Source organism: Lissotriton vulgaris, chromosome 3_1 (assembly GCF_964263255.1).
Source record: "Lissotriton vulgaris chromosome 3_1, aLisVul1.2, whole genome shotgun sequence".
Taxonomy (NCBI): Eukaryota; Metazoa; Chordata; class Amphibia; order Caudata; family Salamandridae; genus Lissotriton; species Lissotriton vulgaris.
The window spans coordinates 1,052,102,010-1,052,117,799 of record NC_141689.1 but is presented as its reverse complement, the minus strand read 5'-3'; the positions used below and the strand labels follow the sequence as shown (position 1 = coordinate 1,052,117,799).

Here is a 15,790-nt window from a genome sequence, read left to right as displayed (position 1 = left end):
AAAGAAAGCCTTGAGATCTTTCTCCAATTGGAATTTATCTATGGTGGTTGTGGGGACAAAACTAAAGCCTCTGCTTAGAATGTTGAGTTCAGTGTTACTCAATTCTCTGCTAGATAGATTTATTACTGGTAGTTTGCAGGTCTCCAGTACTGCTTGCTCCGTGTGCTCATGTATTCCTGCTGTTGAGGTGCACGGTTGTATTGAGAGTTGCCCCGGTTGAATTGTCCTCGTCCCTGACCTTGGTTCCCATTGAACCGTCCATGCCCTCGATTCCCGTTGAATCTCTGGGGTCTCCTTGGGCGGGACTCTAAAAAATCCTCTTGCTCTCGGACATTCATACCAGTTTCATTTGTATTGCACTCCTCCTCCTCACTCCCGGAGCCTGAGGTTTCTGAAAATGTGACACGTTTATTCCCTCCTCTAGAGTACCTTTGATAGGTGTATGGTCTATCCCAGTTACCCTCGTTCTTGGTTTGGTAGTAGTTTTCTTTCAAAAAGGGATAAACATTCTCAGCAGAGAAGCATTCAATGTCCTTCCTCAGTTTGTTTGTTTTTTTATTTATCAAGTACTCACTATATCCCTCAACATCTTGATTTATCTCAGCTAACTTCTTTTTTGCTTCCTCTAGAGCAGGGCATCCTTTTAGTTCTGCTTCTAATTTGTCTATTTCTTCCTGCTCAAGTATAATGAGTCCTTGCGCAGTTTCTATTATAAGGAGCATCCAATCTCTACTGCACCTGTTAGAGATCAGTGTCCATGTTTCTAAAAACTTTTTGTTGTCAGTGAATAGACCTGGTTCATTTCGAACCTGTAAGCCAATCGGAATAATGCCCGATTTGACATATTCCGCTAAGAAATCCGCATGTGCTTCAGTGCGGATTAGCTTCTTTTTCAGGTTTAGTAATTTACCCCAATTCTCACCTTTTCCTGATACTAAGGTGATTTTATTTCCTCTTTTTGTACTCATAATGCGGTGTAATTGGTCATCGCTAAACCCAAAGGTCTTAATTTGATCCATCACACTGATGCTGCCACTCAGACAAGTTCTTAAGTCCCTTAATGCGGAGAATGGTTGGTGTCCCGGGACCTCCTTGATATGCGCTTCCTAATTCTTCCTGTCTTGAGGGTTGATTTTGGGGTCTCAACACTATCAGCTCATGCAACTGCCTTTTGGACAATTGACCGCATCATGGGTTTTTTTTTCACTAAAGTGCTGGCACTTGTTGTAGCTTTTCTGCACAGGTCAGCAGTCCATGTATCTCCTTAATCATACAGCTGGCATGTGAAGGCAGGTACTCAGGTACTGTTCAAGCAACATCTTTCGAGCACTATGCTCCCTCTCCATGACTTTTCCTTCATGATTTACACCTAGAAATCTCATATGACCCCCACACAGACTCTTACCTCCATGATGATGGTGCTGGACACAACCCACATGAAGGCTTTTACTCCTCCATGCATTGCTGATAGTTGGGATGTGACTGCAATGTTTCTGACTTATTGTGGGTCCTGGTTCTGCAGGTCCGATGACTGCTGGGTTCAATGGCCTTGTTCATTCTGTTGGTGCTGCACACCAGATGATGAATCAGAGCCCTCCAGTGATGTCTGTGCAGGCACTTCCTTCAATACCAGGAAGATCCTCTTGGATTAAGTTCAGATCTTCAAGTCAGTACTGCACTGGTGGATGTTGGTCTCCAATCTGTTGGTGGATATTCTCTTCAGTCCACCACAGGTGTGAGCTCCTGTGGTCATGGATGCCTCTACATCGGGCTGAGGTGTCTATCTGGGCAACTTCATGGTGCAGGACCTTTGGTCCATGTCGTAGCAGCACCGGAACTTGCAGAATCTGCGGGAGGTCCATCTTACCATGAAGTCATTCCTCCCTTCCAATTCAGGGGGCACCGTTCAAGTTCTGTAAACAACATCACCTCTGTCGTTTATCCAAAGAGAAAGGATTATGTGGTGCCTTTTTCGCCCCATAATTATTGGGGTCACACCCAGTATATTCCTTTAGTTGCAAAAGGAGATGTGCCCTTTTCAGAGGAAAGGGGAACTGACTGGTGTATAATTCCTTCCATAGTGAACTAGTCTTTATTAAATGGAAAGTAGGACAAAAGTGTCAAAGATCATCTTTTTGGAAGCTGATGATAAAATGGAGCTCCAACCTGGTACTCTGAAGAAGTATGCACACGCAATTGATTGGTATTGTCTGTTAATTTGATTTTTGACAGAACATAGTTTCTCAACTGAAAACATGGTGATTAAGCAAGTCCTTGCTAGTTTTACCATTCAAAGAGCAAGTACGTTTTTCTATGAACTGTCCCTAGGCAAACCTTCTCTAATGTTAAATGTAACCCTGTTTATATTCAGTCAGGCCTGTCTTGTGTGTACCGAGCATTCTTTTCATACAAAAGCGATTAGACTGTGGAGGTGGGCTCAGCAATTGTCCTTGTAACCGCACACATTACAGTTTCTCTGTAGGGGAAAGAATGCTTTAATTCTCCTCCCCTTAAAGGCTCAAGAGTGACAGTGTCACCAGGACATGATCTTCTCAAGATTGGAGTGTCCATGTGTGGATCTCTTTACCATAGCTGAGAATGAGCACATGTCCATTTTTTGTGCCATACACATCCCTCTAAATGGTTCCCTGGGATATGTGTTACGGTTCAGTTGGTCACAGGATCTGCTGCAATCATTTCCACCAATAGGACTTCTATCGAAACTCCTGCGTTAAGGTCCAGGAACATCAAGCACAAATGATCCTGATTGCCTCCGACTCAGGAAAAGGATTTGCTATGCTGATCTGTTGGCACTAAGGATTCTTTCCCTTCTTCCTCTACCAAACAGAATGGGCCTGCTTTTGCAGCTGAATGGTCAAGTCCTCCACCTCAGTCTCGAAATGCTGCAGCTGCATGTGTGGAGATTGAGAGGTGCCAACTAGAGCCCATTTGCTCACTATCTGAATTTGTGGACATGGTGTTGCCTGGCAGGAAACCCACCATTAAATCCATTTCTGTGGATTACTGGAATAAGTTTATAAGTGGTGTGAGTTGGATGTTGTTTTTTTTTTACAGTTTTATGTAGCGCAAACTCGACCCGAAAGTATTAGAGCATTCTACGTTAGCATCAGTTACATAACATAAGGACACATTCATTTTTGTTTTTTAGGCACGAGGAGATAAAGGGCCTGATTACGACTATGGCAGTCCATAGTTCCGCCTTAGTTGCAGTGTCGGTCTGACCACCGCCACACTGTGGCACTATGCACCACATTAAGAGTGTGGCTGTCAAACCGCCTCAGGACCCCTGCAACCAATCCAAGATCCTGCTGTGGTTTTGCAGCGGTCAGAGGCAGTTATATGCCGGCGGTGCAGCCGTAGCAGCACCGTCATGCATATTACGAGTTGCCTCAACACCACCCTTTTCTTGGCATTAAGACCACCATGAAAAGGGTGACGGTGAGGCAACAAAGGGGACTTAACAGGGCCCCCCTGTGCCTGCGGGCCTGTGAGCGCATGCAAGGGAGCACATGTTGTGCCGCCCTGTAAATATGCACCCCCAGTTCCTGCACGGGAAGCAATGCATGCCATGGGGCATTACTTTATGTGCAGGAACATGCTGCGGCAATGCCTGTCTGAGGCTGTGCTATGAGCCTTAGATGGGCCCTGCCGTGGGGCCGCCGCAGCACCATACTCTTGCCAAGGGTTTGAAATGTAATCCAGCAGGCAGTGTGAGAACAGCTTTGGCAGTCCTCCTGCAGAGGTCTGGCATGGCACTCCACAGGAGAATGGCCAAAGTTGTAATCAGGCCCCAAGGGATTTCCCCAGAATCACAAGATGCTAAGCTGATGCCAAGACTTGAACCAGGTTCCCCAGTTCCAAATTTGGCAACTCTGTCATTACACCACAGCCTCTCCTCAAAGTTTAAACCCATATCCATCATGTCTTTCCAATGTTATGCACTTTGCACTTCCTCTTGTCCAGCAGGGTTGTGTAGTAGCTACTGTAAAAGTTTATTTGTCTCTTCTATCCGCTTTGTGTCTTCTCCTTGACCACCCTTCTATGTTTTAGATGCCATTAATGGCATCTTTTCTGAAATATTTACTCCATTTGTTTCCTCCGCCTCTGTTCATTATGCCTTAGTGGGATTTGAATCCGTTAATGTCAGAAAATTGTTGGCAAAAATATTGTTTACCATACATATTGTGTCCTAAATATAATTTTTTTTAAAGAACGTTCCGTTGGGTATGCCTTTTATATGATTGTCTCGAATGGTGTGATATTTTCGTAAAAAGATAGGACATACCATCTCTGTCTCCCAGTACTTTGGTTACAATATGCTGATGCCATACTTTTGAAAGTTATGTTGAATTTTTTAATGACTTTCCAAATTGAGTCAATGCACAGTTGTCCTGTTCGACTTTTCACTCAGAAAACTGTGTACCTCGTAAAATGACGTCAGCCTAGAGGGTGAGAGACTTCAGGACTTTTCAGTTTGATCACTTTCACTGTATTCTATCTGGGTAACTGGTCCTTTGCACTGGTCCATCTTTTCTATCAAACGTGGTATCTGCTTTTGACAAGGGACAGTCTGTTAGTCTTCCATCTCTCTTTCCCATCTTTAGCCCATCTAGGGTGAGGAGCAGCTGCATAGACTGAACCCCAGGTGTGTGGTATCCTAATATGCAGACGGCACTCAGTAGGGTAGAGTGGATGATCAGGTCTTTGTGGGCTTTGCCAAATCCAAGAAGGTCAAAGCAGTGACCAAACACACTGGCATATACTTTGCTTTATATTCTGACATACCTTGCCAAGTTAGGTCCTCTGGGTCGTATTTTTACTTACTCCATTAGGGCCATGACTGATTCCACATCTCACACCAGAGGCATACGGGTGGTTGGCAGCCATGTGGTGATCCTTGCATGCCTTTGCTAATGACTACTGCCTCATTTCTCAAACATGCGCAGTAACAGATACTCTTCTGCGGTTGTGTTGCATGACCTCATTGGTTAATCAGTATTACTCAATACCTCCTTTAGGGGACTATTGCTTTGAGACCTATTTATAAGCTGAATAGTCTGCTGGAAAATGTAGCCATAAGAAGCAATAGTTAGTGAATACTATATCTTCCTACTGCTAAGCTGTGCTAATCATAGCTTTCCTGACAACTTCTCCCAAGGGCTCCTATACCATCAGTGCAGAGTGGAGAAGTCCGCACAAGGGTGGTGGAGCCTCCTGTGCCAAAGCACACTTTTTTCTTCTTAGAGAAAACATATCTTTCCATGGAGAAAGCTCTCCTAGGGAACCCTCTGTAGTTTTGGTGGTGATCCTTTACATCTCTCACCATTGCCAGAGTGGAAAAAGGTTGGAGGGGAGTTGAGATTGTCCACAAACGTACGTGTTTGCAGACTATCTTAAACTTATGAGGTGAGACATGCGCTGGAATGTCCACGTCCTACCTCCTGATTAGGATTTACTGCTGCTGATTTCTCTATACTATCAGCAGAGAATTTCGCAGTAGTAAATGTATTTACACCTGCCATAATTCAGACAGGTTAAATAAAACGAGGCAAATCACCTTTGTGAAAATGGCCTCATAGTTCTGTACTGGAGAGCTTGAAGGGATTTGTTTGTCTTAAAATAGCTCAAGCGTGATCTACAATGGGCTTGTGCATGGTGCTCTCTGTTTTACCATGGTGGTTTGTGAGGAGATGCAGTGGTAAAATATAAATTGTATTTATTAATTTTATTAAGCGCATTGTTTGAATTATGCATGTTTGTACTTCTGAGTGTGCCCATATCTTTTGCCTGCAATGCTTTAGGGGTGCTACAATTTTAAAAATACTATTTAGTGCAATTAAATAGAACTTTTAGATAACTGAATAGGCTTCTGAATATGCCAATATCCAAACAGTGGATTATAATAAAATATGTATATTCTGCTATATGCTGCTGCTTCTAATGCTAATTTCATTCCTGTTTACCACATTTAAAAACTGTTAAACCATTTAGAAGCTCATTTTTGTCCTATTGCAAATTCCACCATCTAACTGTGTGATGTATTTACTTCATTTAGGTTGGCCAGTTAGAAAGGAGATTAAAGGATTTCGAGAGAGAGACTAAGAAACTTAGGCAAATAAATGAGGACCTAACCAAAGAGAAGCAGTCCCTGAGAGCGTCTGTAAAGCGACTTAAAAAAGATGTTGAATCATGGGAGCGCGAAGCGGAGGAAATGCAGAAGGCCAATTTTGAAATCATGAAAGCCAAGGAGAAATTGGAAGCTACAACCAGCGAGTTGGAGAAGGAAGTCGCTTTGTTAAAGAAAAAATCTTCAAACATCCACGAGTTACGATTAGAGAATGGCAAATTGTTGAGGCAGATGCAAATGTTGCAGCTCGCCATGGAGGCCGCCAAGGCGGCCATTACCAAAGCCACCAAGGGGAAAAGCAGCCGTAAAGCTACGGGATCCATCGCTAAATCAAAACCAGCTAAGAGACGAGGCTCTCTGAGACGTCATCAAGCGTTCCTCAATCAGTCCATCAAGGTTATGAGCAGTATGTTTGAGAACTTCAATAAAGACGGCTGGGAGGATGTGAGCGCAGACAGGTAGGGCTCTCATTAACTCTGCCCCGTGGACGGGACAATGTGCATATGCAAAACACTTGGAAATGGAGATTGAATTTCAGCTACTGTCGATTTGGTATTCAGCAAAAATACTGTCAGATCCTCTGAAATGCCTTGGGATGCCTTGTTCTGCGCTTATTGACTGAAATTTGCATGCAAAATTAGTCACAACTGTACGAGTATTTGAATAGGTGCCAAGAAACCCAAAAGAAGGGGATGCTTGATTTCTTCCAGTGATGCTATTTTCATGCAGTCATGGGGCTTGAAATTGACAGTTTGGCAGGTTGATTTAATTTGCTGGCCCTTTGCATATTCACCACTGACAGCTAAGGATTCCCAGGCAAGTCAGCGAAGTCCATTTAGTTATCTTGTGACATGCCAATCCGGGAAGAGAAACAGTTCCCCCCCTCCTTAATTTAGTTAGATAAATTTTGAATGACCTATTTCAGCTTGCTACCAGATGTCTACAAGCTGTTTAACATCCTTTAAATTAAGAACCATCCACGCTAATTATTTCGTGTATGTTTTATGCACAGTCATTGTTCTGCCGTTAATTGAACAGTAGTTCAAAATCTGTTTCCCGCATTCAGCGAGGGCCTGCTGTTGTGCTTCTCACGTTCAGCAGCTAAACGTTTTTCTTCATAATGCGAGCTTTTAAGGTAATTTACAGAACTCGTTTTTTTCTTAAAGGAAGAACACTTCTTTCTCCGTATGAAAATGTGCCTTTCCGTTGCATCGTTACTGTGGTAGAAAAGCGAACTTTTCACACCGTATTTTTCTAACCCATTATCAGGATTAGACCCATACAATTTTTAAATGTAGTTTTTTCTACACGATTTTCAGTTTCACATGTACTTGAAAAATGATCCTTTCTGTAATATGTAGAACCTGTATGTCATAGGTTCACGGCCCAAAAACGAACACGATAAAGTGTATTTTTGATTTTATAGATCTGGTGTTTGAATGATTGCAGATGGCTGAATGGTTCCCGAGGTGACAGAGACGTGTCCTTTAGTCCTCTGGCCTGAGAGTCTACTAGTTGAGAGCCTTCTTGGTCTTTGACGCGACACGTTTTTAGCCCAATCCCCGTGATGGCACTTTAAGGAAAAGCAAACAAAGGAGATAGCTCTCAAGTGCATTCACAGGCCTCGATTGCCTCCCTGTCATGACTGTTCCCTTGCCCCAGACTAGTGGGTGAACTCTCAAAGTAGTGATTGATGCCACATGGCCTAGGATAGACGAGAGAACCAATTCAAAGAAGAACTCACCGAATCAGGTAATTGATTGCACCTATCACCCCATACCTCATGTGTTGTTATCATTATGGCGCAGTGAAAGTCAGACTCCCCGAATGACTGTGTGGCCCATGGACTTTGTCTGGAACTGCGTGGCTATGCCTGATCTCTGATTAGGGTGTCTTCACGTGCTTCCAGTGCAACTGCAGCTTACATTTACGAACTATACCATTCAAAAATGTTGGTTATCACACGACATAGTGTGTCGGTGATCCTTGAGTGGAGGGATTTCTTTGTATATCGACATTCTTGACTGATAAATTAGCAGATGGTGGATCTTTGTTCATGTTTTGGGAAGCAGCGGTTGTTCTTGAGGGAGTCCTTCACTCCACACACCTAGCCACAGAATCGTTAACAGACTCTTGATAAGAACACAACAGGCTACGTTGCTCTGGATCTAATCCTGTTGTGAAAGGGAACAAGGCCCAGGAGACATTGGGTAATGGCATATGGAAATGCCCGTGCAAATAGCAGTTGTCCTCCTGATCCCTCCCTGAAAGAATTAGTACTCTATAGTACGCTATAAACAAGACCAGATTTGTTTTTCCCTTGGCTATGTTGTCTGAGTATTCTAGCATCCCGTTGCATCATTATAGTGATTTCGGCTTGCTTAACTAAATACAGACAGTTTTATACACGCTCAGTGTGAGAAAAGTGTTCCGATCCATTTCATCTTCAGGATCTGCCTGTTTTGTTCTCTGAGTAAGCCGCACCTACTATAAACTCTGTTAAATTTAAATGGGAGTCCTAGCCACCAGTGAGCACATTTTAGGATAACGCCTGGTGCTGTGCAGCTAGAGTAAGAGACGTCGGACTGGGTACACATGATCATGCACGCAGACATGTGGGCTGAGCGTGAGAGATTACAGTCTAACTCAGTCGGTAGTTGAGCTCAGAGGTGACCCTTCATAGATTGGTGAGGACCTAACCAAGCCTTATACATAAAATAAAAGGGCATTCATAGTGTCAGTATGTATATCTCTTGTGTGATTTCCTGAAAAATGTGTGCTTAACTGTCAAGAACACTATGGGCAAAATCTGCACCAAACTACAGCTTCCCCATAGTTAGGCTTAGACACTAGATCAACATGCCAATAGAATATTAAATTAGGATCCAGATGGCAGATCTGACATTCATTTCCATATATCTGCACTCCTAGTTTTCCCACTGAACCTGGCCTGGGAAGGCTTAATTCAACAGAAACATAGAGTAGCCGGTACTCGGATCACTGACACAATATTGAGAGTAAATAATATCGTTTGACACAAATACTGTCTCAAAAAATATCGTTTACCAAAATATTGTATCACTATACTTATTATAGTAAATAAGGAATATCGGCAAGAAAACATTGTTTAGACTAATATCTTTAAAAATTATACAAAAATATTGATATCTGAATACAAATGGAGTTTAAAGTAGTAAATGTTAAATATTTTATTATGTAAATTTAATAGAATGTAAAGGATATAAATTCCACAAATATTGAATACTATATATACATTTATAATTATATAAACATATATATGCATATATTAAATATAAATATATAGATATATAGTGTAACGTAATGAATACAGTTAATTATTTTACATTATATTGCGTTTTATATTATTTATAATGTATTACTGTGAAGAAGAAGAAAAAAAATCTATCTATCTATCTATCTATCTATCTATCTATCTATCTATCTATCTATCTATCCATCCAAAAGTGAGGCGCCGCTCATAGCCAAACATGTTTCGGGCTCCGTAGCCCTTGCTCACTGGCACAGAGAGGTGCAGCTGTCAAGTCTCTCGCCGCACTCGCGGCTTCAATTTATAGTTACGCCTCCGGGCGTGTACTCGCACAGCATTGTGGTCAGTGTAGTTTTCACCCCAGGTGAACCCCTCCACTGATTTCAAAGTCCTCTAGTGGGGTTGCTGCCAGTCGTAATGCTGGTTCCCTGCATATAAACACAGCCGAAATCGGTCACGCTGTTCCATGTGTGCTGAAATCTCTTGTGGCACACTGGAGCCGCTCGTCCGCCGCGGGGCACCTCGCGACCCTGGGTGGGGCAGCTAAATATCCAAATGCAAGAATCCAAAAGTAAGGCGCCGCACACAGTCGTGTATTTGTCCTTTTAATACAGCAGGTTGCAGGGAACAAAACAGCATCACTTCCGTAGCAAATAACAGCCAAACATGTTTCGGGCTCCGTAGCCCTTGTTCACTGCCACAGAGAGGAGCAGCTGTCAAGTCTCCCACCGCACTTGCGGCATCAATTTATAGTTACGCCTCCGGGCCAAGGCCCTACGCGGGCTGAAACGCGTTGTGGCGGTGGTGTTGTTGGGCTAAACAAATAAAAAATTTGCACCATATACCTGGATTCGCCTCGTCCTCATACAGAACAGAAGTGTGGCTGGAGGGCGATTCCTGTCATATATATAAATACTAGCAGCCCGTCCCGACGTTGTCCGGGCATGAATTGCTGCCGGCCAGTAGTATATTGTTTTGTAGGATTTTGTTTTGATAGCATTTCTTATCTGTGACAGGCCTGTGAAATGCTCCGATTCGCAGTGTACTGCTGATGCACTTAAGAGTGCGCGTTTAGTAGTGTGTGAACTCGAGTTTCCCTACTTTATTTTTCCTTGCAATATTATATAGTGCGAACTCGACAACATGGCATGAGCACAATTTACATTACAGAAGAACACATTCATTTATGGCAGGCACGGGGAGACAAAGCGATTTACCTGGAATCACAGGATGTTGAGCTGATGCCGAGATTCGAACGTAGCTCTCCAGCTCTAAAGTTCGCAATTCTAGAACTTGTGGCGGGAGGTGTGTCTAAAAGTGTATGTCAGTGCTGGCCATCAATGAGAGAGACCTGTGCATTTTTCAAATGGGTGGTGAAAAAATACGAGAATGTTGCTGGAGATGTGGGACGCTGTGCCACCAATGTACTTACCGGGGGAGGATAAACACCCATTATTCCGCAACTTTCTTTCCACATACCATCACTCCGCATACTTTCATTACGAAAGTACCATGACTCCGCAATGCCATTATAGCGTACGGCATTACATTTTATATGCTTTTACCACGCATACATTTACAACGAAATTCGTTGTAAATGCATGAATGGTCAAAGCATGTTTTTTAAAAATGTTTGGATAAGGTAAGTATGGGTATAGGGGTATATGTTTTGGGGTACTGAGGTATATGTTTTGGGGTGTTTGGGTATTTTAAGGGTTCAGATAGTTTTGGGTTATGGGGTACAGGGGTAGTTTTAGGGTTTAGGGATAGGTATGGGTTTTGGGGTACAGGGGTATTTTTAGGGTTCAGGGCTAGGTTTGGGTTTCGGGGTATAGGGGTATTTTTAGGGTTCAGGGGTAGGTTTGGGGGTAAAGGGGTATTTTAAGAGTTCAGGGCTAGGTTTGGGTTTTGGGGTAAGGGGTATTTTTAGGGTTCAGGGCTAGGTTTGGGTTTTGGGGTACAGGGGTATTTTAGGGTTCAGGGGTAGGTTTGGGTTTTGGGGTACAGGGGTATTTTTGGGGTTCAGGGTAGGTTTGGGTTTTGGGGTGCAGGGGTATTTTAAGGGTTCAGGGCTAGGTTTGGGTTTTGGGGTATAGGGGTATTTTAAGGTTCAGGGGTAGGTTTCGGTTTTGGGGTACAGTGGTATTTTTATGGTTCAGGGCTAGGTTTGGGTTTTGGGGTACAGGGTATTTTTAGGGTTCAGGGGTAGTTTTGGGTTTTGAGGTACAGGGGTATGTATAGGGTTCAGGGCTAGGTTTGGGTTTTGGGGTACAGGGGTATTTTAAGGGTTTAGGGATAGGTTTGGGTTTTGGGGTACAGGGTATATTTATAGGGTTAAGATGGGTTAGTGTTTAAGGGTGTTGGGGTATTTTTAGGAGTATGGGTGGGTTATGATTATGGGGTGCAGGGGTATTTAAAGGGAGCAGGGTGGGATTAGCACATGATATGGAACATGGCATGAAGGGCGGAACGTACCACACGCCCCCAGCGTTTGTCACGCCCCCAGCACAGGCCCACAAGGGACTACTTTGCTGGCACTGTTCTTTTACCTTTTAAATGTATATGGTGGGCGTCTGCATAGCCTATGTCCTTCTGCTGCGACTGCCCTTTCCAACGCTGTATTGGGTGTTTTGATTAGTGCTGTGGTTGCTGAGATTACCCGCCTCAAATGTTTGGGCTCTCTCTATTATATTAGTATAGAATAGATGTGATCAAGCTCCCACGAGGAGCGAAACGCGTCATGGAGGGCACTAGTCCCAGTGATTTTTATGCCGATTTATAAATAAAATTATCACTGCTCACCACGAAGAATGATGTGGAGGTCGTTGATTGCATAGGGAGCGAGTACGAGGTCCGTACCTGGCTGTTACTGTTCCAGTGATTGGGGCGGACAGGACTTTGTTTGGTACAGGGGCGGATTGGCAAGGCGGGCATTCGGGAATGGGCCGAAGGGCCGGTGCCTCAGTGCCCTCTGTGGGCCGTTTTTTTTCTCCCCTGTCCCAGTCCACAGAGAGTGGACTAGGAAAGGGGAGAAAAAAAAACGGCCCACAGAGTGCACGGAGACAGAGACTGAGAAAATGAAAGCAGCCTCGCTGTGCGGCCAGACAGCGATTGTCAGCTGTGGCCTCTACTGCTCCCCCTGCCCTGCCAAGCAATCAAGCTGAGGCTGGGCAGATGTGATTGTTTGCAATAATCGGCTTCCCTGGGGGCCAGGTGTTTCTCAGGCCTTTGAGCCGTTTGCACCTCGGCCCCCTGGCGCCCATGCAGCCCAGAAACATTGTTAGTCTTAACACCTCACCCACAGCCCTTCACATTCAGGGCATAGTGGGCGAGGAAGAATGGGTCTTGCTGTGGGGGCCTGGTGATGTTTGGAATTTTTTTGTTTTATTTATTTATGCGATTTTATATAGCGCGGACTTTACCCGAAGGTGTCAGAGCGCTTCACACTAGGAACAGCAATAATACATGAGGAGAAAATTATAAGTGGACAAATTACAAAAGCAAACGTTAAGTTACATGAATCAAAAGTGACAATAGTGAGCAACCAAAATACAAGAGGAGCAAACGATACATTACAGGAGGAAAAAGAGATGTGTGCAGGTTACAAAAGCGTACAAAATACAAGTAGAGGTATAATACTGCAATTAATGGCAGACACTCCAGCACAAGAACAAACGTTACGTAGGCAATGGTGGCACTTGTGCAAGTATCTAAAGCAAACAAAAGTGAGAGGTAGCAAACAGTGTGTTACAAGAGAAAAGTGACTTGTGCAAGTTACAAAAGGGTACCATTCACAGGTACAAGGGTAATACTACAGTAAATGGTAAATACCCAAACTGCCAGAACACACTGGGAAGGCACTTCCCATGCACCAGCTTCACCTCAGCCTCCCCCCTGGCTACCTGGCTACATTAGATGACCCAGAAAGCTGTGTTTTGTGCTCCCCTGCCAGGACATTTTCCCAAGGCCTGGAGGGTTGATTAATTTACTAATTGCAGGGGCCTTACCTCTGTTCACGTGCTCCTGAGCTGAAGGTCTAGGGAGGGCTGAGTAGGTTAGTAATAGCAGGAGCTTTGCTGCTTTTCAGGTGCTCCTGTGCTGGAGGGCTGGAATAATTTTGCGACAAAAAGGGGCCTTGCTATTTTTTTTAGTTGCTCAGCATGTAGGCCATTGTCACCTTGGCCCTGTGTCGTGTGCAAGAACAGTATCCTCCCACTTTCATTTCTTGTCTATGCAAATGGTGTTTCATGAAAGGGCACACCCCTTGAATGTGGGCCACGCCCCTTAAGTATGGGCCACACCTCTTGAATGTGGGCCACTTTTTTCGTCAGTGCCCGGGCCGAATTGTGATCCCAATCCGACCCTGGTTTGGTATATGTGTGTGTATATATATATATATGACAGTAAACTCCTCCCGAAGAAAGAAGTAGTGACCCATGTGGAGAATACAAAGAAGCACTTTATTGAGGAAATGTCTCTTAGCGAATGCATTTCGGCGTGTCGGCCTTCATCTGCGCTCCTCTCCAACTGCTTCATGTGCTGTGGCGTAGGCAACCCTGCCTTGGTGGAGATTTAAACACCTTGCTCCGCCCCCTGATCTGATAGGGCTCTCCTGTGTAGTCCTGTAAACACGGACTGCAAGTCCCATGATGCCGCAATATGGTGCATCCCGGGGAAGGAGAAGCAGCGCGGGGTGACACTGACGGAGTGGACAACAAGGCAGGCACAGCGTCAAAGTCAGTTGGGAGGTGAGGCAGTTCAACAGTCCAGTGCCCCCTCGAATCCCCCGCATACACCGCTGCAACCCTTTCACCTGGAGCCTTTCACGGGGGTTGGCGCAGGGAACCCGGTCACCCAAAGAGGAAGTATGGATACCTCCTCACCGCTGTGTCCTCCGGGCGTCGTGGTGGGTTCAGGACGAGATTGCAACCACAATCCAACTGTAAAAATGCTCAAACAAGCCTGCCCAAGCGTCCTGACCTCTTGTGCTGCGTGGGTTCACTTGAATGCGACTTGGCTGTTTGCATGGGTATATGACAGTAAACTCCTCCCGAAGAAAGAAGTAGTGACCCATGTGGAGTATACAAAGAAGCACTTTATTGAGGAAATGTCTCTTAGCGAATGCATTTCGGCGTGTCGGCCTTCATCTGCGCTCCTCTCCAACTGCTTCATGTGCTGTGGCGTAGGCAACCCTGCCTTGGTGGAGATTTAAACACCTTGCTCCGCCCCCTGATCTGATAGGGCTCTCCTGTGTAGTCCTGTAAACACGGACTGCAAGTCCCATGATGCCGCAATATGGTGCATCCCGGGAAGGAGAAGCAGCGCGGGGTGACACTGACGGAGTGGACAACAAGGCAGGCACAGCGTCAAAGTCAGTTGGGAGGTGAGGCAGTTCAACAGTCCAGTGCCCCCTCGAATCCCCCGCATACACCGCTGCAACCCTTTCACCTGGAGCCTTTCACGGGGGTTTGCGCAGGGAACCCGGTCACCCAAAGAGGAAGTATGGATACCTCCTCACCGCTGTGTCCTCCGGGCGTCGTGGTGGGTTCAGGACGAGATTGCAACCACAATCCTCCTGTAAAAATGCTCAAACGAGCCTGCCAAAGCGTCCTGACCTCTTGTGCTGCGTGGGTTCACTTGAATGCGACTTGTGAAAAGCATTAGACTTCGGAGGTTGGAAGATTTACTATTTCCACTCCAGTCTATGCAACAGTTGAAAAAGCGTTAGTGTTCGGAGGGATCACATTAACTATTCCCACTCCAGTCTGTGCTACAGTAGGGAAATTGCTGGATTTCTAGCAACAGTAGGAAAAGCATTGGACTTCAGAGGGTGGAATATTAACTATTTTCACTCCAGTCTGTGCTACAGAAAGAAAAACAGTTCACTTCAGATACATTACATATTTTAATAGCCCTAATAATTTATACAAAATAATACTATAAAACTCTTAATATAGACAAAATTATTTAAATAAATATATATAATAAAAACATTTAAAATTTTACATATTTAATAAGCAATTTAATAATTAATTGTGATTTAGAAAATAATTTATTACTTGACTTCCCACCCTATACCCCAACAAACCTATTATCCCACACATAAAATATAACAAACAAATAAGGATAACACAATTGATATAATTAATAATCAATCAAACACTTAATTAAGAATTCTTTTTTAATTATTACTTAACAAACTTCCCTTCCTACACCCCTACAAACCCAGCAGCCCGCACCTAATATATATACATTTTACACAAAATACAAAATTATTAGTCAATTGAAATGTAAATATAATGATTCATCATATTTATTACTTCATTAACTTCCCTCGCTATACTCATGCAAAC

General features: G+C 44.1%; 1 protein-coding gene across 1 annotated transcript in view; it reads left to right on the top strand.

Moving 5' to 3' along the window:
* Nucleotides 1-15,790, top strand: part of CNTLN (centlein) — a 1,560,264-nt gene that overhangs the window by 949,705 nt on the left and 594,769 nt on the right. Inside the window, exon 16 of the mRNA XM_086961469.1 lies at nucleotides 6,077-6,606. Coding sequence (XP_086817595.1) covers nucleotides 6,077-6,606 — 530 coding nt within the window. The remainder of the gene's footprint in view (nucleotides 1-6,076; nucleotides 6,607-15,790) is intronic.